This window comes from Schistocerca cancellata, chromosome 1 (genome assembly GCF_023864275.1).
Source record: "Schistocerca cancellata isolate TAMUIC-IGC-003103 chromosome 1, iqSchCanc2.1, whole genome shotgun sequence".
Classification (NCBI taxonomy): Eukaryota; Metazoa; Arthropoda; class Insecta; order Orthoptera; family Acrididae; genus Schistocerca; species Schistocerca cancellata.
In genome coordinates, this window is record NC_064626.1 from 357,324,491 (window position 1) to 357,351,289 (window position 26,799).

General features: G+C 43.8%; 1 protein-coding gene across 1 annotated transcript in view; it reads right to left on the reverse strand.

Annotated features, from left to right (window-relative positions):
* LOC126176212 (fibrous sheath CABYR-binding protein-like) overlaps nucleotides 1-26,516 on the reverse strand; it is a 77,555-nt gene extending 51,039 nt beyond the window's left edge. Inside the window, exon 1 of the mRNA XM_049923391.1 lies at nucleotides 24,879-26,516. Within this exon, the coding sequence (XP_049779348.1) occupies nucleotides 24,879-26,516 (1,638 nt within the window). The remainder of the gene's footprint in view (nucleotides 1-24,878) is intronic.
* Nucleotides 26,517-26,799: the final 283 nt, after the last annotated feature.

Consider the following 26,799-nt stretch of genomic DNA (forward strand, 5'->3'; position numbering starts at 1 on the left):
ACAAAAGTGACATATTTAAGACAACAGGGAAAACTAATGGATACGTGAGTATTAGCTGCAGCTGTTCGTAAATCCGAATTGGTATCTTAAATGCACGCTAAGTGATAGGATGACAGAACTTACGGCCGTGTAGGACGAAGGGAGAAATTAAGACACGCTTTAATGCAATAAACCTTACGCTTTAAAATGCATTGCCGTAGCTATAATAAGGACTTATGTTCATCTCTTAGAGGCAGATCACAGCAATTGCTGTGCGGTCCTATTTGCCTTTCTACTACTGTGTAAAGAAAGTCGAGAAGCCGTTCTTTGCAGACATTTGCTTTTACTGGTGTTCATACTTCCGCGAATTAGGGAAGCAGGTACAGCGCGGTACAATGTCGCCGCAGATAGAGAAAAAATCGGGCGGAAAAATCATTTGCATTATTGAAAGTGGTTCTGAGAATTTGAGCCATATTAAGGAGTAGGCTTAGCGCCTCATGCTAGGCGTAGCCTCTGAAGGACAAATATACGATGCATAAATACGAGTAAAATCTATAAACTGAAGGAATGTGACCTACAGTAACAAAGGAATCTCTCATTCCCATCTGTACTCTAGGTGCGGCGGTCTCCAAGGACGACAGATCTCAGCCACGTTAAGCACGGTACAAGATTTATTTTTATCCACGTTACCGTCTGAGTAACCGCATTACAGTTTGAACAGTCAGCAAGGTTAACAGTGCCAGTTCTCTATGGTTGAGGCGTGCAGTTTTATCCAGCTCCCGTAAAATAAGGGTTTTTCGTTAGTTTTATTACGTAATGTATGACTGGTGGAACAATGTGCAACTGCTATGACGAAAATGCTTAGATAAAAATGCGTCCACAACACCGTGAACGCAAAATTTTGGTAAACAAAGATTTTTACAAACCTCTGAATGTAGCGACGCCTGTTTTATTGCACTCATATCATTCAGAATTTTTCTTGGGTTCTACGAGTCAGGCCGAGAAAGAAATATTTCGTTGGAGACAATATTTCTGCACAGTAGAACGATGTTAAAATTCTGGGCATGACGTCCTAATAAATGCAACAGTAGACTAGGATGCGCTCTATTACATTACAGCCGGCCGCGGTGGCCGTGCGGTTCTAGGCGCTGCAGTCCGGAACTGCAGGACTGCTACGGTCGCAGGTTCGAATCCTGCCTCGGGCATGGATGTGTGTGACGTCCTTAGTTAGGTTTAAGTAGTTCCAAGTTCTAGGAGACTGATGACCTAAGATGTTAAGTCCCATAGTGCGCAGAGCCATTTGAACCATTTGTTACATTACATATAGGTTGTTTTAGTGCGGGACCACTAATTCCCTTTCGACGTACATCGGAAGAGAAATTCCGAGTGTGTAACCTTTCGAAGGGTTACAACCGAAGTCCCAGCAAAGTGATCTAATAAAGGGAGGCCACGAACTTGGGTTCGCAGATTTACTTAGACGTTTGTGCACCTTTAGTAGGCCTTTAAAACAATGTGCAATTAGTAAGGTGCAATACTCTGGCAAATCCGAGAAAATCCGAAGAAGTTTTAGACGTCCCTTATGTAACGGATGTATGAGTAGGTGCTGGATGTTAGATTTCATACTGGTCAAACTGGTTAGCATCCGAGCTTCGTAAGACGAACGTGTATGAGACGACGGTTCGACTTCCGCTGAAACAATTCAATTCATACTTTTTCATCACTGGTCATATTAATTTGACGTTTGAGAGGTAATATAATTAAAAAACCACGTTATTTCAATGAATTTCAGGTTATTTGACTTACTATTTTTAAATCTAATTATTAGAACAACCACACTTCTACCGACAAGTAAATAAAGAAACTCTTAGGGCTTTCCTGAAAATTTATGCCTGTCGTGAAATCACTCATACATGCTATCTGGTAAGGTACCCGCAACTACTTTGTAGATCGACGCTTCGAACTGCAGGCAGAGGCAGGACCCATTTGGCAGCTAACCGGCGTAGCGGTGAGAGGTTGCTAATGTAGGAAGAACGAATAGAGTACGTGGAAATTTTTGGATATCAATTTACATTTGTACTACAAAAATGAACTTTTGAGTGGGAAACTAACCGTAGCCTCTTACACATTCGTCTTACATAGCTCTAAAGGTAACCAGTTGACTAATGTCCGGCGACTACGCGCAGATACATTCGTTACATAGTAGACGCGTAAAACGTTTCTCGCGATTCTCTGACTTACCAGAGTAGTGCACCTTACTATTTGCTCATTATGTTTTAATGGCCTACTAAATGTGTACAAAGTTTGAAGTAAATCCGTGATCAACGTCGTGGCCTCCCCTTGTAAGCCATATGTACCAGGCCGAACCATTTTCATAGTATCATGGTTAGAATATTACTTTGCGATAGTTCCAAGAGAGTATGTCGTGAAGATAAAATACAGCACGTACCCTACTGGACCATTACAATTGCAAAATCCTTAGTACTGCTTATTTTCCGCCCTAGCCTTATTTGCTCACAGCATGCACGAACGTGGAAAAGGGTCGATACCGGAAACTAGAGCGGGCTGTTTAGATTTTAATTGCATAACCCATGCTTTTTCGAGTACTCTGGTTGTTCATACATTGGTTAGATTAACATGTGAAAACGCGTAGAAAATCAGTTTCTAACTTGCCGAAACACCCAGAAACTAAAAATTAGTTGTCCAATACATAAAATTCAGATACACCTTTTAGTAACCATGGAAAGTACTGCTTGGATTTCGCCTGTTATTACTGAAACAGTACGTAACATGCGACAGCACTGAACGTCAAGAAACTATAGTACTTTATACATGTTTTACACACTATAATATATTCAGTTAAATTCTCTCTGCACACAGAAAATTTCCCATCTCTCAACGTCAAGTGCCTTAAGTATTTAGGAAGCTAAATTGTTTGCAAGTCTCCGAGCTAGCACGAGTATCTTCAGTCCTGCCTTCATGGTCTTCTCGCGAAATATACGTAGGTTGTACCGAGACTACTTCTAGGGACTTATGATCTGAAATTTAACGTAAACCATATCGTGATTTATAACATCTGTGGTACAACCTACAACTGGCGTTTTATGAGCTGTCACGCTTACTAAATGCACCTTTAACCTTTGTATCTTCCCTATCTTCTCTTCAATCCGATCTAGTACGGATCCCGGAATGATGAATGATTTTCTAATGTTTGTGGAACGAGGGTATTTTAAGCTTCAAAGTGCACCGCACTCCCTGGTGAGTCTTCCAGTTGGACTCAGTTGTGGCACCTGCCTTTCCTACAGTCCCACTTAAAATCGCTTCGCATGCGTGCTTCCAGGTATTTCATGTGACTGCTTCCAATGCGTTTTCGGCAATTGTGTAATCTCAGAATAACAGCCTTCTGCTTGTTTGTGCAAACTACGTTGAACGTTATTTATATTGCTACTTGGCAGTAAGGCCTCATTCAGGTTGACTGTTGCCGGAAGCAAGCGAACAGGCTTACCGCGGTGTTTTCTGCGTTACTAAGCGCTTTTGGAGTGCCCGCCAGCATCTCCTGCAGTGCTGAGGCAGGAGTTACTTTTTCGTTTTGCCTCGCTCTGCGTGGCCGCCTTGCTTTTATCTGATAAGCTGGTTCCTCGTGATGCTCTAACACCTGCTCTTTATGCTCCCTCTGCGTTGTGGACTGCACAGGTGACTGCATCCCTGTGGCTGTTATCGTGCAAAGTTGCATCCGTTGTCTACACGACCTTGGCATTTCCTGTAAATTGTTACTGGAGGCGTCTACAGAGCTTTTTCGGTCAGCACTATTCCAGAGAATATTTAGCTCTTTGGTTTCTTGTGTGTATCACTAACAAGCGCAAGTACACTCCAACGTTAGGAGCAGGAACTGATCAGTAACAGTTATGTTAGTACGACAGTAAGTTACAAAAATTAGGCAGTTTCAGACACCATAGGAAACTTTAAATGGCATTGAATACTAGTTGTACATAGAAATTTTGTTGCTAACAAAATTAACCTGTCTATTATGCTGCAAGTTTCAGTATTTTCACCCAATCTTTATTAATTTAACTACTAGAAAACCTTTTTACCTTAAGTACACTGTGATTTAAAGAGTTACTAGGCATAGCAGCTAGCTAGAAAGCTTTTCTTACTCATTTGCTCCCAGAATGTTAGGTTTAATCTACATTGATACTTCGACAGAACCACCTTTCTGAATCTAGTTCGTAGTTAACTGGATGAGGCATCTGGAAAATTAAATAAGAGAAACAATGGCAGCTACCAGAAGCTTTACATAATATATATTCTACATGCTCAGATAGCAAACTTCAGTACCAGCAATCAGTATGCTATGTTAAACTTAATTTCGTAAGCTCTTTTCCCCAACCGTGTTAACAGAACTGCAGTCAACATTCAGCTGTGTTTGACAACGCTGACTGCTGAAGTTTTGTTTATGAAGTTAACCACCACTTGTGAACTTGCTGTAATTTTTGGCGATTCCATTAAAGCTAATGTTATTTCTTTGTTTCTCCCGGTGTAATTCACGACGAAATAACTAACAGGTGAACGGCCGGTTGGCAGTATCCAAAGGGCACAACATTTCGGCAAGCGACCACGCTGCCATCAGTTGCACTGACTGATCGCGTAGGAGCTGGATTAGGGCAACATTGTGCTCTTTGAACACTGCCATCCGCCTGTTCGCTCGTGAGCTTTTTTTGTAAAAGCTCGTTTAACTACACTGCGCGGTATTTCACATCCAGCGGTAGTGATACTAAGTCATCTATAACGCTTTGTTCGACTGGAAGGGGGAAGACATTAAGAAAACCAACGGGTAAACTGCATAGTTATATAGAGAATTCCATTAACTTTCTGCTCTTCCTGCCAGGCAATCTGAATTTTTTACAATAAGAAAATGTAACCGTTTTTAGGTTGGATATGGACAGGTACCTGATTGTCCCACGTACATCAACATTTCAGTGAAACTACATTTGTTCATCTAGTTCGTAGTTACCTGACCGAGGCATGCTCCATTAATGGCAAAGCTCCATCTTTAATAGAAATTTGATATCAATTTTCTAATAAAAGTTCAAACCTTTATTTGCAGAGCTTAAATCTACTGCACTAATCTGCCATATTAGAATCTAATTTATAGATTCAGGTACTGTATTTGAAGCATTCGTCTATTCCAGGCAGCTAGCCCAGCCACTTTACTACCCCTTTCACAGTTCACGAGTTTTGAAACATTCTCCCTTCATGAAAATTCTGTTTTACAAGAATTTTTGGAATCTCCAAACAATGTAAACGAAAAATAGTGCAGTCATGAAAAGTGGTGCTTTATCACTGTTTATCCCACTCGTAACGTAGAAGCAGACTTAACTAATTTAGAATGTTTGAAAGGTTTAATAATTCTTTTCAATGTTTTACACCACTGTACACTGAATTTCAATACTGAATTATAGAAGATTTGCTACAGAATAGAGTTCAGTTCTTTGGCGATTTCAGCAGCTCTAACCATATCTGCTACCTAAAGTTTTTCCATGTAGGTATGAACTGTGGTAGTGTCCTGATTTACTCTTTCTGAGACAGCAATATTCAGTAGCAGCCTTACTATACAGCTTCAACTGCTTTGATATTTAAAGTGGTTTGTTTCTACCTGTTTTACATCGGCATGTTACAGGGCTGTCTTATTCGCGAATACAAATTCGAGTTTTCCATCTAAGATGGCGGGCCAGTTTTCGATCAGAAAAACGGGCCAAGCATTTAACCCTGAGGAATGTCTGCTGCAGTCCTCGGCCATTAGGTAATTATGTTTTTTTTCGGTTAAACTGTTTCTGGTTCTTTTATTGTGCCGCTAACGATGACATTGGCCACGGCCGCGGAGGAGAACGCGCTCTCTGAAAAAGCCGGCAAAGTGCTGGAAGGAGCGGCTGCGGCGGCCGCGTTACGTAAAGCAGACAGTGACCCCCAACCGCTACCTGCTCCGGCGGACGAACCTCGCGAGAACAGGCCGCCGGCCTTCTAGTCTGCTGGCTGAGGAAGCCCCAGTCTGCACAGTTCCGTGTAGATAGTCATGGTGCTCACGTTCTGTTTGAAGACTCACGTATAACGAACGTGCAAACACTCGTGCTAGAAAAACATACTTTGTACAACTTTTAGCGAACATCTGAGTTCGACACAGTATACAGATTTGTAGAGAACGGTGTGCGAGCTCCACAAACAATTTTATAAACACTATCTTTGTTTGAATTCGAAATGAAAATGATTTCGTATGATATTTCACAGTTTAGTAACTTTACTAATTTTGGTTTTTGCGAGGTATTTGGCATTAGAAGCCTAGACCTTGCTAACAAGGTTACCTCCCCATCGCACCCCCCTCAGATTTAGATATAAGTTGACACACTGGATAGGCCTTGAAAAACTGACACATCAATCGAGAAAACAGGAAGTAGTTGTGTGGAACTATGAAAAAATAAGCAAAATATTCAAACTTAGTAGTCCATGCGTAAGATAGGAAACATCAAGGCTCACGTGAGCTAAGGAGCGCCGTGGTCCCGTGATTAGCGTGAGCAGCTGCTGAACGAGAGGTCCTTCGTTCAAGTCTTCCCCCCAGTGAAAAGTTTAATTTCTTTATTTTCGAAAAGTTATGATCTGTCCGTTTGTTCATTGACGTCCGTTCACTGTAATAAGTTTAGTGTGTGTTTTGTGACCGCACCGGTAACCGCGCGATTAGTAGACGAAAGGACGTGCATCTCCAATGGGAACCGAAAACATTTGATCGCAAGGTCATAGGTCAACCGATTCCTCCCCACAGGAAAACGCGTCTGATATATTCTGTACGAAACTGGTGACGGCATGTGCGTCACATGATAGGAATATGTTGTCCCACCTAACTTGTACACTTGGCGAACGGATAAAAAGATTCTTCTACCTCACCCGATTTCGGTTTTCTTGTGGATGTGATAATCACTCCCAAAAAGTCATGAAAACTGTCACGTAAGAGTGTCACAAACTGAAAATAAAAAATTAAACTTTTTCACTGGAGGGAAGACGAACCAAGGACCTCTCCTTCCACACCTGCTCACGCTAACCACGGGACCACTGCGCTCCTGAGCTCACATTAACCTTGATGTTGCCTATCTTGCGCATGGACTACTCACTTTGCATATTTTGCTTATTTTTTCGTAGTTCCACACAACTTCTTCCTGTTTTCTCGATTGATTTGTGTTCAGTTTTTCAAGGCCTATCCACTGTGCCAACTTATAACTAAATCTGAGGGGGGTGCGATGGGGAGGTTCCCTTGTAAGGTGGGGTGGCTTGCATGCTTTAACGATGCTGATACTCTTAGGTGCAACCTCAGTGAAGGCGTTTCTCTAGAGGCCACTCAAACATGTGATTCCTGAAGAGGGATAGCAGCCTTTTCAGTAGTTGCAGGGGCCTCAATCTGAATGATATCTGATTTGAAGAGCAATTCCCGTAGATAGAAGTTTTACCTCAGTTTCTTTGCTATCCCGGAAGTCCAATTTTCCTCTTCAGGAATCGTACGTTTGGCACAGGGACAAAGGTTCATATTTGTTAAATAACGATAAGTCAGATTTCGAAACCAGATTTTCAACTGTAAAATATTTCGGGAAGCGGATGTTAACTGACCTTAATTTATTACTTATGAACCGAAAATTAAAAACTTGCGAAAAGTAGAAAATTAAGGAGGTGGAACCTGAGTAAGTTTGAAGACAGTTTCAAATTGAGTATCTTAACGTTTGACGAACGGGGAGGGGATACAGCGGCAGAGAATCAATTAGGAAAAAGACAAGGTAAACTAATTAGCTGATTTTACCTGTGGAAGGTAGAAAATATAGCAAATAGAGCAAGCTGGTGAAAAGGCTTCTAAACAAATGAAATTGGCAGAAAGTGCCAAATGGCGTAGGTACGGCTAGGGGTCAAAGCCAAACTAACTAGAGGAAACAAGACCTATAGGGAGATTAAAGAGACTTTGAAAACGAGAAGCAATTGCACGAATATTAAGAAGACCTCAAATGGCAAGCCATCACGGTGGGCGGGGGAGGGGGGGGGGGGAAAGGTAACAGACCAAATATCCTCAGACTTCAAGAACAATGTAATATTTCCAACTCCAAAGAAAGCAGATGCTTTCAAGTGTGAGCACTGCCTATCAGTTTAAAATGCCATGATTTAAAATTTATGATACGAATTTACAGAAGAATGAAGAAACTGGTAGAAGCCGAATTCAAGAAGAAAGGCGAGTTCCAGAGAAATATTGAAACACTGGAAGCAATACTGACACTACGACTTCTTAGAAGTTAGGTTAAGGAAAGGTGAACCTATTTGTTTAGCATTTTCAGACTAATTGACGAATAAAGTCTGAAGATACCTGCTCGACATTTTAAGTATGATTGGGAGTGCGGAACATTCACTGGTGTTAAGATACAGCAAAACATGCATAATATGTAGAAAAATCGAATTTTTAGCAATGTTTTGTGTATTTCCCCTAAACTCCGTCTTCGCTTGCCCCCAAGTTAATTTCGCTTCTATTTGCTCTCTATGGTTACCTGGTGTCTCCTAATAACGCAATGGGAAAAGCGACGAACTTCACCGATAGAAAAACTATGTCTAACGGCACTGGAAGGAAACTAGGATAGCGCTGCTTCAATGATCGATCGGGGAGCAATGATTTTGACGTCAGAGACAGTGGGTTGCTGCGTCGTGCGCGTGGCATGGAGGTGTGCGCAAGCTGTCGTGTCTTGACAGACTTCGCATATGGCCCGCTGATGGGAAGTGTTTAATGCCACATGACGTCAGTACTAATCCCTGCACACTTGTGTGACCAGATCTGTCACTCCATCACTCCGTCAGGACACCTGTACATTTGATGAATGATTCACAACGGTATGACTTATCTGCCGTCAAATTCGATATTCCAAGACTTTTCCAGAACGATAGCGCATAAACTTGCGCCTATGGATACCAGAGAAAATTTCTAATATCTAGAGAGCACAGGTGCGTTATCCATATATTATGACCAATTTTCTTCATTATTGCATCAATTTTCTGTTTTCACATGCATAGCATTATATGCATTTCAGGAATTTATTCCTATTTTCAAGTGCAGCTTTTGACTTTCGTATTTCATACGTCTGCACAATGATGGCAGTACAATCACTAAGTAGGAAAAATTTTTGTAACCGTGTGAAAACATTTATAATTTCCGAATGCACGAAAATCACGACAGACGCGTAAGAGCGGCTGAACAACCGAAGGAACTACTTGTCTGTACGTGTGAACGGACGGAAGATCAATAAAAAGGGAACGATGGCCAGTTGTTCCGTCTACTTCGAAAACGAAGTTTTCCTGATGCGATTATTAGTAAAAATGGAACTAAAGGACTTCGTGATGTAAGAGCGACTTTTCGTAACAACTCTTTGACCGGAACTCTCCCGCTAACTGATACACTACATGAAAAATGCTGCAAATATTTCATTGTCCTCAGATTCAGGTTCCAATGAGACCGACTCCTCTGCGCTGAATGGCGTGTGTCTGGCTAGAAAATTATTCATATGCTGAATGGGGCCTATTAGCGAGTCATAATAAACTTTTGCACCTGAATACGAAGCAGAGGTTACATTTGAGCTTAACACTAACTTACAAATACGCTATTCCCGTTTAAGTTATGATTCCAAGATAAATACTGAAACAAGGTTTCTAGCAATTTACTCTAGACCTAATTTTAGTTACTGATATAGCTCGCTTTTACATCGACGTTAAACAGTGTGTTTAGAAGACTGCAATTTACTGGCCTATCTTTTGCCGGCAAAGTTTTCCTAGCTATTACATTGATCACTCAGATGCGTGCATTGCTGTATTGAAATCTGGTTAGTAAATGGCATTTCGCTCATGTTGTGTAAACCATGCTTGCAAATTTCCTAATAATTCTCGAACATACAAATAGTCGCCCTTCTATGTTCTATAATTTGCAAGGAAGTTTAGAAAACAGTTTGTGAAATAGTATCATCCTTTGTTTAACATTTAATTTTGTAAAATAAAGACACCGCACAGTAGTTTGAATCACCCAATCTTTTTGCATGTTAAGACATCCATTTCCATCTTGCTGATATTAATGCACGCACTGCCTTATCACAAAAATAGTATTCAGTTATATAACTATTTAAATGTTGATGTGACTGTTCTGTCTTTCTGCTGTCATTTCCCTATTTTACGTTTACACAGTTTACCAAACATATCCGAGTCATACCACATCTTCGGTATGGCTTGTGCGCGTCTTCAATACGACTAGCAAGTACTTAGAATTTTTAGATTGCCTCTGGTCGGGGCAGCAGATTGAAACATATTCAATGGAATTTATCGAAGTAATTCCACAACTTGTTTTCTCTTCTTTATTGCGTCTTTCATGTTTTATGGTTAAGTGTCCAGTCAGTCCGGAAGTTCCTTACTCTTAACCCAGAAGTTGCAATCCAAGATAACAGTGTGAGGATCTCAGATGGTTAAGTGATTATTTGTAAGTAATGTCCCGTTATTTTATTTTAGAAGTTTTAACCGTATAGTTTATCATTTTTAAGAAGCGTTGTTTCCTATTGTCTTAATTACTTTTGAATACATTATGGGAGTGGCAGTGATCAATGTGTTACAAATATTTACTATCAGATACAGTCTGTATCACGATTTATCAAGGTGACCGGTTTCTACCACAGCTGTGGTCATCTTCAGACCATTGAGTAGGAACCTCATTCTGTTGGAGAATTACTACTCTCCAACAGAAAGAGGTTCCTACTAAAGGGTCTGAAGATGACCACAGCAGTGGTCGAAACCGGTCACCTTGATAAATCGTGATCAAGACTTTAATAGTAAATATTGTCTTAATATTTTCGTTATATCAGTTTATGCCAGATGATTGAACTTTAAGCGTTGCGAAACCGGTTGCGTATGTAATAGTTGTGCTGTTTCTTCATTTTACAAAATGGACTTACTGTTGCGGCTGCCCCACAGTAAGATCTTTTATACTATCTTTAGTACTCAACATACCTTGCGTGACAAATATCCTTACGTCAAGCCTTAGATCTTTTTTGTTTAAGTTTTTTATTCTCTTTTCTTCGTCACTGCAGATGTTGAAGCGCATTACCAGATCTTCACAGCGGTGCCACAATACTAACCAAGAAGATTCTTTATCCTATTGTTTAGCTTTATATGTAAGTATCAATATACATTGGCGACGTTTTCGGATAAGAATTCGCTTCATTATCTTTGACCAGAGAGCGCTAGCGGGTTCTGGTCAATGCCCCTACCGCTCAGAAGAAAACTGGTGAGACGACTTTTTCTCGATTGCTGCCGGAGCGCGCTGGACACCGCAGCTGGAGAGCTTCTTAACCAAACAAACAGAAGGCGCCCTCACTCAACTCATGGCGAAAATACTGAAACAAAGTATTTTCTTTCAGAATCACGTTTCATAGTATTAGGTGAGGACCGTACTAATAAACCAGTTCAAGGCTTAAAATTAGTGTAAAACCGCCGTTGAAAATGGCGTGCAAGTAAATGTCCATCTACCGCAAAACCTTCTGTTATAGCACTTTCTTAGTGTGTTACGTGTCCTTGTTTTAGAAAGCAGTTCTTGTGTAAGCTGCTTCGGCTGATCCACAAGACCCTTTTAGAACCAATCGTTGCTCTGTTGATTGTAGCGTACAAAAAAAGGCGTTTGGCAGCTACTAGGCACCTGCCCAGCCACCGACCTATTTAAGTCTGTATTTCTCTACGGTCTTGCTACCTTCCTATTGACATCAACAGACTGCCCACGCTCCATTTACATCAGCCGTACAGTTACGTAGTATTTCCATTTTATACTTTGTTTGAAGTATGCGTTCTTCCAATTTCATTCTGAAGAATTTAAAGTTGGCTGCTCGCACGGTAACTATGTAATGGGACCAATTTTAACCTTTTTTTATAGAAGTATCCGATACCAGGATTAATCTCGAATGTGGTATAGGTGAAAATTCTCGGCTGTTTCACTGAAACAATTTCATATGATTTTGTATACAATCTTTGATGTTTCGAGCTAAAATACGTACAAAAATTTTTTTACACTATGTGCGGTTAAAATTATTCTTTTGAGGCTGAAACTACGAAATGTCTGGCATTCGTATTAATTGCACACGGACGCTAATTATTAAATTTCTGAATTTATTTACAAAATGACATTTTAGATAAGATTTTTTGTCAAGAGTTTGTAAACTCTCTGAAATATTTAGAGTACCGCAGAATGTCAGTTTTAGAGGGCACACCTATGATGGAATCAGACGTTTTTGAGCCTGTTACTAATAATATAATTTGTGGTGTTGAAGTGGAAACTAAAGACTGTAATGCTGAAAAACGTGACTAAGAAAATTCAAGAATACAGGCAAATTTTCAGTTATTTAGCTATCAAGAACCCACTATAGATCAAAATTTTAGTCTCAATAATATATCCCTAGACGCAATAACTGCAGCCAACAAGGAGAAAATGAAGTTAAAAGTTTCTTTGATGTATCTCACGCCTCTAAGCTTTTGAAAATGACACTAAGAAATTTAATGGTTATGTGTGGGAGGGTAAGATTACAAGGTTCACTTTTTTTGTGGTTTTAGGGCGCACAACTTCAATGGTCATTAGCGCCCTGACTACTCTAAGAATGCACCGCGAGGCACAAGTTAACAACTAAAATGGAAAACACGATAAAAGACAGACTGACAGGCATAGGATTAAAAAACAGCATCATCAAATGTCCTTAGCGAGGTTTGTCAAATTGATAAAACGAAGAACACGAGCAGCTGCTCGTGGGTCATCCGCTAAAATGGCATCGAAAGTATTTGGCAGGTGAAGATCGAGGCGCAGTGTGTTAAGATCTGGACAGGACATTAAAATGTGTCTAACCGTCAGCAAGTGCCCACATGGGCAGAACGGCGCCGGCGCAGCCGTCAGCAGATGGCGATGGCTGAACCGGCAGTGTCCAATTCTTAACCGGGCTAAAACGACCTCCTCCCGCCGAGAAGGGCGTGAGGAGGACGTCCAAGCCACGGGAAGAGGTTTTAAGGCCCGAAGCTTGTTGTCGGTAAGTGCAGCCCAATCGGCATGCCACAGCGATACAATTCGTCGACAAATGACCCTGCTAAAATCGGACGAAGGGACACAACAAGAAGCTGTCCGAGGCTGGAGGACCGCAGCCTTGGCCGCGGCATCTGCAGCTTCGTTCCCAGGGATACCGACATGGCCAGGAACCCACATAAAGCTAACTGGAGAACCGACGTCCACCAGCTGCTGAAGAGAGCGTTGGATCCGGTGTACGAAAGGGTGAACCGGGTACGGATCACTGAGGCTCTGGATGGCGCTCAGGGAATCTGAGCAGATGACATAAGCAGAATGTCGGTGGCGGCAGATGTAAAGAACAGCCTGGTAGAGGGCAAAGAGCTCAGCTGTGATACAAGGTTCACTGGCTGATGTGTTGCACTTGGCCGAAATTCGGAAAATTGGATAGTTACGCGATATTGTTCATTCAACGACAGTACGCTACAATTGGAAAGGTGCTACGGCCCTATCAGTTTAACAGCTTTTGATACCGGAGTGCAAATCCCAGTACGCTCTGTATGGAATGTTTTGCGGCCGAGCTAGTGCTTCAAATTTCCCCCGCCCATCGTAATGTGCGGTGTTTGCTTAACCGCGAACCTGCGAGCCGTGAACACCGGCCCCTCGACAAGACGGCAGGCGTTGTCTGCGGTATCTGTGACAACCACACGAGACAGAGGACAGACCTGTTTCTCTGCCGCTCTCAGGACGTCATAGCACATAGCCAGAAGGAGCAAGCAGACGTTACCGTTATTAGTTTTTTCTGTTGCCCCTCTCGCAGTTACAGTAACTGTCAATGTTACTAATCATCTCGCCTATTCAAACGCACTCAAAGATAGCGGTTAAATAAACTTAATCGCCGTAAAATGTTGAAACACCTTTGAAAATAGTTTGGGAGTGTTAAATGAGTAAGAGCACGAGTTGAGCACTCGCGTATAAAAGTGCGTCGTACGCGGTAGGATGCGACCTGCACGCTCTTGCCGCATGGTCTGCGTTCTACGAGTAAGGGAGCTAGCGTAAGAGCGGGAACTCGTCTTCAACCTTGACTACTCTCAGACATTTCCAGTTATTTGAACACTGGTGTTGGGCGCGTAAGACTATTTCAGAACTATTGCATAGAAGCTATGCCTCAAAATGGCCAGTCTAGGAAGGCGAATTACAGGCGATTAAGGACAGTTCTCTATTAAAAATGCCATCTAGGTGCTGCAAGAATGTGGTAAGCAAGTAAGTGAATGATTTGTCCGGAGCGTTATCCGTGAATGGTACAACGGAAGAACGTCATGAATAGTCGAATGATATTTTAATTTCGATTTTGGTGATGTGAGCGACTTCATCTTTTCATCAGAGTTAAGAACTACCGTGTGGCGAAACCAAAAATACGAGCTGCAGGATAAACACCGGCAAACTACTGAAACTACTGTCGAAAACGGCACCGGAGGAGAGGGGAGGTGTGTGTTTCGGTATGATGCTGTTTTTAGCCATCGAATGTGTAGAGCACTTTCATCGACAGTAATTTAAGAAAGCGTGTTAAATCCGAAAATGAATGCGCATAAGAATGCAGAATGTTAGTTACTACACCCGAAATTTTTCTATCATCTAAAGCACACGTCTAACCTTGGAAAACATTGGCTTCTTTGTATCTCAGTGCTGTTGAGACCACTTCACTCGTCAGGCCTTAACCCCATACAGAATTTATGGGACAAACTGGAAGTGTCTTGACAACTTCAACGAACTATGAAAATCTGAAAATGTGCAGGGAGAATGGGAACTAATTAGGGCTGAGAACACTGCTGACGTCTCTGGTAACATGCAACATTATAAAGCAATGAGGGACATCCCACGACGTGTTGAGTGCCAACATTATTCCCGTATTCACCATAGATTGCATTGGTCGAGTATTAAGGAAACTATTGTGTTAAGCCGGGAAATGTTTAAAAATGCTGTCTTTTCCATGAGAAGTTATGTGCTCCAGTTTGTATCTTCATTGACGAATCTTTCATTCGTTTAATAAACTTGAGTGAATAAAACCTACCGTTACATGGTGGTGAGACCGAATACAAACGAATGCCTGCGCGTCTTTATTGCTACTTAGGCCCTGCGACTGATATATCACCAACGCGAAATACATACGTACTCTTTTCCATCACTTCTGCTCTTACAGCGCAATTCCGTTCGTTGATTGGAACAAATGCGAAAATGATCACACGCTAGACAAATTTCTGCAATAGTAGCGAACCTCTGGAGCTTATAGTTCGGATACCAAAGGTTAACAGAGACAAAGTTGAAGTAGCATGAAATGCAACCGTCATTCATTAGCGCCATTCTGGGACAGGTAACTGCACCTATTAAGAAAACGATACACAAGATGCTGGTTGGTTGGTGGCGTTAAAGGGACCAAAATGCAAGGTCATCAGTCCCTTCATCCTGTATGTATCGTACCAAAAATAATCCTCGGAAAAAGAATACAAATGAAATCCTGGGAAGCTCGATTCTAAACTAGATACACAGACGTAAAATTAAGTAGGAGAGAGGGGTAATGTAAGATGCTATTCTAGATTAAGATACTGCTGAAACGTGTCAAACGACAGCAGTGAAAACTTTTCAGGAACTCACTAAGTAGCAAGATAGGGGTTAGGATCTAGCGTCCAGACGAAGCACAGGGTCTGAAGGGGTGGGAGGCGATCGTGATTTTTCAAAAGTAACCACGCATTTGGCTTATGGAAACTACGGGAAACTAATCTTTCACCAAGACGAGAAAATTTCCTACCAGTTAGAATCTATACTCCGCGTCTTTTAGGAAGGCGGCCCTATTTTCAGCCGTTCTGCACATCCCTCTCCATTAGCTGCTAATAGCCAATGAGATGTATTCCCTACCGAGCAACAAGCGGCGAGTTACTTCTACACGGTGCGAGTCTCCTGCAGGCTGCGCTGTTGCCGTACTTCGCGACAATACTGTTTCATTCACAGAGCGGCCGAATTATGCAGATATTTTCTTGCAGCGCAACTGTAAACCTATGTAAATAGTGCCTTAACCGCTACACTTTTTCACTCAAGTACTTCAGGGACACGCTGCTACGATCTTATTTAATCTCTGTAGCCTTTGTCGAAAGAAAGATCCTCAACGATTTTAATTGGCAATCATTGGAACAAAAACTATTTTAGAGAAATAGTAAATTTAGGGAATCTGACCTAGATTGTGGAAAGCTTTGAGTCCATGCGTGGCACAATGATCGCGAAAATAAGAGGCTGTCGAGTATATGGGCAGCCATTCATATACGTCATATGCCACTTCAATAGGGAAGTTAATAGTTAAAATTAATGTGACACATTTCGCAACTAATTGAAGTTATGTAGGTGCCGATCTCGACTGGCGGCTCGTGGATCCAAATAGGTTACCGATTTGCCTACTTTACCCTCACCCATAGTTTAAAAATTACGAAATTTGAAAAAATATGTAATTTAGCCGCGAACCACTAATACGATTGGTTTTAATCGGGAATATTGTGGCCTTTATAAAGCGCCATCCGAGGAAAACAAAATCAAGATGATCGAACTTGTTTGAACCCCTTTCGGGAACAACTCTTGCCTTTAACCGTTTTGGCAATTGGCGCGGTATGGAAAAATACGTGCAGTAAGGTGCACTCTAGTGACAAATACGATAGTGACTGCTTGATTATAGTGCCATATTTTCATAGAAAATATTCACAAAATGATTCACTTCGTAACTGCGAGGGGCTGTCGGAAAGTTTGTAGCCCGAGATAGTTGTAATGTCTCTAACACCACCTACTTTTATGGTGATCCTTTGTGGGTATGCATATCAAATTTAGCGGCTCCGCCTTCGTTAGTTTTGCCGCTAGGATTCGTTGTATACGGTAGTGTAAGCAAAATGCCGTGATTGAATATCTTCGTTTGAAGGGAATGACGCCCAAGGAAATTGCCAAGAACACGCTGAATACACTCTAGGACAGTGCTCAGTCTTATTCATAAGTGAAAAACTTGGTGTCAGACTTCAAACGTGGAAGATGCGTCAAGCAGCGGAAGGCCTGTCACCGTTGCCACTGATGAAACAGCGACCAATTCACAACGTTGCTGCACATTGAAACCACATTTGGAATCTCCAATGGGCGCGCACATGGAATCGTTGGGGATATTTTGGCGCCGTCCGGAGTGGCCGAGCGGTTAAAGGCGCTACAGTCTGGAACCGCACGACCGCTACGATCGCAGGTTCGAATCCTGCCTCGGGCATGGATGTGTGTGATGTCCTTAGGTTAGTTAGGTTTAAGTAGTTCTAAGTTCTAGGGGACTTATGACCACAGCAGTTGAGTCCCATAGTGCTCAGAGCCATTTGAACCATTTTTGATATTTTGCCAACGCGAAATGTTTCATCTCGGTGCGTCCCGAAATTGAATGCAGATCGAGACGGGAGCGTGTGCAGTGCTGTGATAGAAATCGCCCGCCAATTTGATGCGGATGAAGACTGCATTCTTGCAAGGGATGTCAATGAACAAAAGGTGGATTCGCCACTTTAATCCTGAGATAGAACAGTAAATGGACACATTCATCCCCTAGCCCAAAGAAAATTCCGGGTGCAAAAATCAGCTGGTAAGGTAATGGCATCGGTCTTCTGGAATGCACAATGGGAAACTGGTGGATTACTTACAAAAGGGCGTACCTATCAATGCATAATACTATTGCACCGTTTGAGAAAAAAGGCGCAGAAAAATTGCGCGCGAATTCTTTTGCGCCAGGACAACGCACCGGCGCACAAAGGCCTCGCAACACACTAAACTGCATAACTGCGGGTCCATATTGTTACGTTATCCGCCATATTCTCCAGACTTTGCTATATCAGAATACTTTTGACAAACCTAAAAAGATCTCTAACGAAGATTTGACGATGATGCAGTGAACACTTGGTTGGACTAAGACCTTTTATTTGAATGGTTTGCGTGCCCGCAAGTGTATTAGTGTACACGGGTATTATGTTTAAAAATAAATTGGTATTATGAAATTTGTCATATTTGTTAGACTAGACACTTTTCGACACCTCCACCCCTCGCATCTTGCAACCTTTAAAAACGTCAGTTGCTGAAAGTTTCAGTTGCTCTTTAATAGCGTTCGTTTTAAGTCTGAGAAAACTAATCGTAACCGGATGTTTGCTGAGGTTAATTTTTTACCAACGTAAAAAAAACTCAACATAGCGAAACTTCCTAGCAGCTAAACGTGCACATCTGCAGCCAAGAACAACATCTAAACTGGATGAAAGTCTGGTAAACAATTCCCTACATTACTACGAAGCTCTTTCACCCTCTAGGTCATCAGATTAGCACTTTCAGATGTTCATTAAAAATCAATTTTGAAACCGGAAATGATACTTTGACACTCGGCCATTAAAAACAATGGTGCTGTCCGTCTTTAACCAGCCACTTTTCACTTCATCTATCCTGAAAATTTACTGCCATACTTCATATGTTTGTTCTCTATGGCGGTGGGTAGGAGTTTCAAAGAGTGGTAAATGTAGATCTGCGGAAGAGTTTATCGGCCATGAGGGGATGTTGGGTAGCCTTGGCAGCTCTTGCTATACGACAACCCTTGAATTAATGTTGACAAACCGATCCTATCCGAAGTTAAACACCGGGGACGAAGTAATTAAGAAGATTCAGTTTTACATCAAATTTTCACACATGACATGTGGTCACGGTATATGCCAGACATTCACTGGTATAATTGTGAAGACATTCTCTGCTGGACATGTTTCTAAACCCCATCGCAAATGAATACTGAATTTCAGTGAAGCACCCTCATTTAGAATAACCGGATACTTTAAGCACATTCAAGGAACTACGCGATTCGTTACTGTCATCAAGAGCCTGTCGTATCTTTGCGTTATTTCATTAATGAACAGCGCAGAAAAGAAAATGTGTATGAAGCATTTTCATTACACACTGACACGGACCAAGAACACGTGAGAAAGCACCGTCGTATTGTTAAAGTAGGACGTGGAGCCAGCCCTTGAGTCACGCAATTTCCGCAACGCTGCGCACCCTTGCCGGATGTCAGTTTTCTTGTGTTGCCGCCGCTACTCGTCTTATAATAAACCGTAAGTTGGAGGTCAATCGATAAACTTCGGAAGCTCTTCCGTTCTGCAGCTGTTTCGTTACTGCCAACAGGAAGAGTACAACTTTATATTCGCTAAGTTGACAACTCATTGGAGACCGTAGCACATCACGTGATTAGAAGCCTCCGATAGTCGCGCGCTTAAGTCTTTAGCACAACCTTTCGTTCTGCCATCCTCATTCTGGAGCAAGGGCAAAATTTACCTTATCTGATCTACAAAAGTTTTCCCAAATAACCAGCTAAACGGTGCAGTAGGCGGCGGCAGCGGCAGTAGCACAAAATTTTAGAAATACATGTACTCATAAGAGTAAGATTAACAAATGCATAGATTATACTGAAATACTTCGTCCCTCTAAAGAAAGTGCAACGCTTCTGTAACAATCTTACAATTTAATTTTCGATGTCTGACGTATTAATGCTGTAAGAACCGTAACTGCGGATGGACCCAAGTGTAGTAGCAAGTGACAATTTTTAAACCTGAATACATTGCATTTCTGTCTCATACGGACGTGTACGCTCAGCACAGTACGTTTGACTACAGTTATCTCTCCGCTACGAAACGTTGCCAGCTGCATCCACCTCTGCAACAGTGAAAAGACTCCATGTATCCACAATTTTGTGGCGAGACGTTCAGACAACTGACGTCACCAAAATTTAAAAGTCCAACAAGCCTACACACGAAAAGTGCGAATAGCTTAGCAGCAAAACTGAATGGAATGTTGGTATGTATACAACTTTAACTGTCAACGTTGAGACCTTACGTGCCTTAAAATATATGTTCAAAGGTGCTTTCTCCAAGAACGAACTTTTACCTTTAGTAATTAAAGACGCAACGTCTATGACTAATTTACTGATAAAATCATCTTCCTTGACAAACATTTTCTGATTGTAGAGTCCACTAGCTTTGACGTCTTAATTCAAGTTACGCAACCCACGAAATTTAACAACCTAGTTCCACGAGACTATACTACGAGAACACCACAATGTAAGGCAGAGTGCATTCACATACTTCATGAACGCCATAGTCAAGGTTAGAGGTATGACAAAACGATAATTAATAACTTTGAATTACACTAATTAAATCAAACTTCACTAGCACCCGAACTGTAGACATGCAGTAATATTGACCTACAAAAATACATTTGCCTGAATATTGCATGTGCACATTCGAGGAACTATGCAAAAAATGACATTCTGGATAGTGCTAGTGTTACTGTGTATAATATCTGCAGCCGTGCTAGATGATAGCGCAAACGCTAACCTCAGAGAGCCTCTCCGGTGTAGGCGCCATTGCAGCGCTGTTGGGACGGTGCTGCACGAGACACTGAACAGTGGAGTTGACGCGCCAGCAGCAACAGGTGCTGTGGAAGGCCACGCCCTATCAGCTTCTAGTATCTATCCCTACCTTTACGTCAGACAAGTTGCCCCTACGCGACACTGGTTTAACTCCTCCCGCGAAACCCTCACGAGCTGTGCATTTCGAGGTCAGTCTCTTCGGATTCCATGGAAATCAAATGGGAACATACACGGACGCTTTGATCGGTTCAGCTCTAAACCGAAAAGTGACTTAGGAACTATTACACCAGGAATCAGTTATCAGAAGTACCGAAGAACGAACTCTTCACTTGGTTGCCCAGTAGGGCAAAGCTCTTACATCTTCGCTAATTCCAGGACTTACCGTTATTCGACGAAACTAAGTGCACGTTTTCTAGCAGTTTATGAGAACTAATGAACTATCTGCTGAAACATCCTCAGTCAATGAAGACAGTGAAATAACACGGCGAAAAAATGATTCTTCCCTGTTATTCACAAACTCCTGAACGCTGATGAGCACCGACGACTTCCTTAGCCAGTGGGCAGGTATCTGAAAACTAAAGGTGAGAAATATACAAGGAAAGTAACTTCCACATTAGTGTCGATATGTATTTAGGTAATTATGCAGAGTTAGAAGTTTGATGCATGAGTAACATTCAACTTCTTTCTAACTATTAAAAAACTGCGATTTAGAATGCAATTATTTTATGGCTTGTGGAAAGATTCCATACCATTCTTTGTGGAACTAATCTCAAAACTACCAGGCAAATGTACTAAAAACTTGGGCATCTTTACCTGTACAGCGCAGTTTCAATCACGTCACTAAATTGGAATGTACAAGCGATCTATGATTACTACTACTTGGAAAAAAATTGACAGAACAGGCACGAGAACTCTTTAACATGCAGTAGCACACAGTTGTTATCGCCCTATTTAGAAAACATAACTGGAATTTTGCCTGAACCATGAAGTAAGTCTCAAAACCATTTAAAGCACAGCAGTTTATTCAGGTAAGTCTTCCAGGTATTCTTAACTTCACACCGATGCTTAGTGAAAACGACACTGTCCTGCACTATTCTGCTAATATCAGCTCTCACTTCGAAGTACAATCAAATCTTATTTCGAAGTTAGTTTAGGACGTTAGGCGTGTCCAAGTTAGGTGGGACAGTCTGCACTGGAGGTTATATAACTGACCAGCGTCCTAAATTAGCATTCAATTTGCACCTCACGGTAATTACTACTTTGAATCCTCTATTCACAAGAATTCACTTTTGTCTTCGTAGTCACGTATTTTGACAATTCTAGTATCATCTGATTTTGAAACGTGCACAGCTGCGAGGATGTTCAAGTTGTGAAATACAAACACTCTTAAGATGCACCCTGTTACGTAACCTTCAGCCTTTCGGACGTACAAGCTTTACGTGATCAGTTTACGGGCAAAGTAGCGGTAATAGTGTAAGCAAACTAGTTCGTTTTCATTCTATCGGCAGTAATGTGTGTGTTAAAGGGCACTAATCTATTTTGGATTTCGCTGCAGAATTCTGAGCTAGTAAAGCGTCAGTTAAGCGCTGGAGGCTGTAATTTAAGTCTGCAGGAGAATGTAAAATTTCAAAGGATGTTTCAGCTAGGAGAATTACGATTTCTATGAAGCTCTGACGAGTGCGTCTGCAGAATGTAGTAGAAACTTGAGTGCGTGCGCGTTAGAGGGAACGCAGCTATGGGGTGGTATGGTAGGTGTAAGCACTTGCTCGTGCTGCTCCAGAGGCAAACGCTTGCAGCTACGTACTTGGAGCGGAGAGCGGTGGCCCATAGCGGCTTTGGCCCTAGCGCGGGCTGCGTGGGCGTCTACGGACAGCAGGGTTGCGCCTCGCTGGAGCTGGAAGCGTTGCCGGCCTGCGCTGGAGCCTCCAGCGTTGTGGGCCGCTTTACGTAACGAGGCGCGACGCACCCACCGCTGCTTACGTAACACGCACCGGCACAGACACCCCCGCCCACGTCCGAGCACACTCCGCCAACACGCCTCCCCCGCCACTTGCCCCTTTATTAACCTGTTCCGTGACAATACGAACCGATATGCCGTAGCCCAAGTAGTAATCGTCTGTTAAAGAATCATTTAAGGCAAATAGTGCATTATTGCAGCGGAGCTAAGTTTTGTATCCTTACTAACTCGTTACCCGGTACTCCGAATTACGAACTTTCGGAAACTGCGTGGCAAAATTGTAAACCTGGTAACCCGGAAGCTAAATGGGTCCCTTTTGAGTGACGGGAGGAAGATAAGTGGTTACGTAACCACCTTGTTTTCAACACGGAAGGAAACAGCCAGTGTGTTAAACTTTCCCCATAGAACACTAGAAATAGTTGATTGGCATATATTACTTTCGCAATATGCTACTTCGCCAGAACCCGTCTAAACTTCGTGGGATTTCTAAACTGCCAGAGCTTTTCATCAATGTATTCAGCAAAGGTGCTATAACCTCGACAACGCATTGACCCAATCTCCTATATTTAGAAACAGCTATTGCAGAAAAGTCGTGGTACTGTGACTCGAACCGACAACTTATTAGGACTGATTAAACCCACAAATATTAGAAACTTTGAAACGGGGAATATAGAACGAGTATGGCACCATCTTCGATCTCCCTTGTATCAGCCTTACAACTAATGCGGTCCATGAAACTACATACTCAACTTTTAGTAAATAGCTTTTCAAGACAAACGCCCAAAACAAGGAACTTCAATAGAGCCTTCTCTAACAGCGGTGACTCACAGCTTTATAGTTGCTTAAGCGCTATTCAGGAAAAATTTCCCTTTCCCTTTGTCAACATTTTTCCTGATATTTGTTAACATTCAGAGACGCTGGATCATCCTACGCAGTTTATACTTTTAACGCAATGTGACAGTGACAACGGTCATTGCACATACAAATATTCAGATATGCTGATTTTTCAATGGCGCACATCCCTTAGCTTGTGACAATAAGCTTCTGTCAAACTTTCACACCATAACCTTGTAACAAGAGTCTTCACTACAGGAAGGTATTCTCTGCTATGAGCTGTACAGTATCTTTTAGACTAAAGATTTTGCTACTGGTCCTATTTTACCCGAGTTTTGTATAGATCGTCTGATCCATATATTTTGGAAAGTGATGCCGTGAAACGAGTATGAAGACTTGTTCGATGTGATCTCATTCTGCACTGTATGAAGTCTGGAATCGTGAGCAGTTTATACGAACTCTGATATCATGCATAATATGTCTAAGATAGCTATCTTACTTGCCTTACATTTAGGACACGAGGTAGCTACATATTTGTGCGCAATATTTCGAAACTGCCTAATTTGTTCCATCAGGTGGTGAAAACAGACGTACGTTAGTTCAAAGTTTACGTAAGTCATCGCGCAACCTCAAACATTTTGAAACATCTATAAAGTCTTTCTGGCTATAGCTAGATTGCGTAATACGAACCCTTCCGTCGCAACTGAAAGTGCATGATTGCAAGTGTGTATACAATACTCTGAATTGGATAAGAAATGGTTGCTCTCCCACCTCGTGTTTCACAGTTGGTGTACGCTGTATGCACGTGTGAGATTTACGTAAGATCTAATATTTAAACCTGATATTAGGAAGAATTTAACTGCCATGTACAAAAAGCTTCAGATGTGATTACAAATTACTAAATGTGTTGAATGTTTTACCATCACGTAACCGACTAAGTTTAGAAAAGGTCTGAAAGATTTTTACAGTTACAAGTCGCTAATAGGTGTAATTTAAGCGTAATGAGCTATGCTGTTAATAGTTTGTAATTAATTTTTCTATGTTACACCTTTAACGTAAGATTGAAGCTCTTAATGAGTAGATTGTGACAATAACGGTGAATTACGAAAAATATTAAGTTATTGTGGCCTCTGGAAGCCATTATATAGACAACCTCCACAAAAGGGATCGTGAAGCAAGAGCCGGGTTAGTCTTAGTAATGTGGACAGCGTTTCTCAGTATACCTTGTTCATTTGGTTACTTTTGAATTACTGTTCTTTACATGTTGGGCCTACGACTGATTCATAACGAAATTAGGAGTGGCAACTAGTTACAAAGCAGAGTTTACATCTCAGTGACTTATTAAATATGGAGAAAATGTAAACGATTTTTGTACGCACATTTTTCGGGAAGGGTAGTGGCACGGGGGTGTGGTGGGGGTGCTATGACACTGACCAGGAACCGGCTCCTATTCACGTATGACAAGATTTGATTGAAAGTTACCAAAGCTGCGGAAACGATCTCATGTGCATACATGTATGACGCAGAGAAGGCAGATGGTTTATCAACAGTTCTTAGAGGGTAGCGGGTTCGAATCTTACCGCGGGCGAGGGCGACTGCTGCGAGGCGGCAGCTGCTGCGGCCCCCAGGCTCTCTGTGAGCTTAGAACGCGCCTCGGCTATGGCGTCGCCGATGCTGGTGGCGTCCAGAAGACTCCCTCCCTCGTCCTCCGCCTGTGCGAACTCCTCGTCGCCCGTGCCGTTGTGCAGCGCTCCGTCCGCCCTCTCTGCGTCCAGGAAGGTGTCGGAGGCGTCGCTCTCCCGCTGCTGGCGCTCCTTGTCCGCCGCCGTGGCCAGCTCCGCCTTGAGAGACGGCAGCGGCGAGTCCGGCAGGGCGTCCGGGCCGTCGGCCGCCCCCGGCGACAACGCCGACGCCGCAGCCGCGCCGGACTGCCGCTTGCGGTTCCTCCTCTGCGACATGTCCCCCGTGGAATCCTCCGCCTCAGAGTCGCTAGCCGCCGGTTGCGCCTCCTGCTCTAACAGAACAGCTGTCTGCTGCTCCGGCTGTACCACTGTGATGTCGACCTGCTCGGAGCCCTCTGCAGACGAGTCCTGCGGCTGGGGCGGTTGCGGTTTCTCCTCTGCGGCTTCGAGCGGCGTTTCCTGCTCGGGCTGTGGCGGCGCGGAAGGTTCTTGTTGCTCTATTTCCTCTACCCTCTGCTCGATCGTGTCTTCACTGGAGCTCTGGACCGGCGGTGCAGTAACGGCGCTCTCGGCTGCCGGCGTCACACGCCCGCTCTCCGTCTGCGCTGCTTCGCTCTCCACTTCGCCGAACTGGTCCAGCTCCTCCTCGTGTTCGCTTTCGAGCGGCTGTGCCTGGCGCGCAGCTACGTCGCGCACGGTCGCCGACACACTGGCTACCAGCGGCGGAGCGCGCAGGTCCGCGACGTCGGCCGCTTTCGGCTCCGCTTCGGCTACACCGCCGTCCTTCGCGGCGGGCTCACTCTGCTGCTGCTGCTGCGGCGGCGGCGGAGGATCGGCCGCGGGCTCCGGCGTCAGGTTCCAGATGATCTCCTGCACGAGCTCCGCAGCTGTAGCGGCGGCTTCGGGCGCAGTGGGCAGCGGGTCGGCATCGGCGCGCGGTTCCGTAACGGGTCCCTCGCCGGCAGCCGTCGCCTCACCCGATTGGTCAGCGTCGGGCGGCAGCAGCGGTTCCGGTTGGCGGACGGGCGGAGTGGGCGGCGTCCCGGGGCTGCTTAGGTCCTCTCCGTCCGGCACCTGCCGGCTGCTCGACGCCGACGACGCGCTCGGCGAGGCCTCCGGCGTCGGCGTTTTCGAGTTCTTGCCGTCGCCGCCCTTGTACCTGCCGATGCTCAGTTTGCGCACCAGCGTCGACGCCTTGCTCGTGCGCGCCGCCTTAGCCGGCGACGGCGTCGCCTCGGCCCCGTCGGCCGCGGGACTCTCTTCCGCGCTGCCCTCCCTCTTGCTCGCCTTGCTCTTGCTCTTCTCCAGCTTCTTCACTTTCTTCCTCTCCTTCTCCTTGGCTTTGACGGCGGCCGCTTCCGGGTCGGCGGGCTTCCCCCGGCCCCCGACGCGCTGCCCCACCTCCTTCAGGCTCGTCCTGAACGCGCCGAACTTGCTTTTGGACTTTGGCGCCGCCGAAGACTCCGACGTGCCCTCGCTGTCGGGCGAGGACGGCCTGTTACTGCCCCTCGGCGGCTTACTGCTACGACTCTCCATGTGTAGACGCTTCCTGATGCGCGGTGGTACGAATCCGGCTAGTATCTGCCTGAGCGTCCGCATCAACGGCGGTTCGGTGCAGACGGGTGCGTCTCTGCGACGCGAGACGGTATTGTTTGTTGTCGGAGAGAGTGTCTGTGTGTCCGGCGTGCGACTGAGGCGGCGGGCCGCGGCTCGGCGGGCCCAGACGGGGGAGGGGGTAGGGGGAGCAGTCGCGCACGCCCAGTGCTGCCGCACACACGCGCCACCTGCTGACGTAACCTCGCGCCGCCGTGTAAACAAG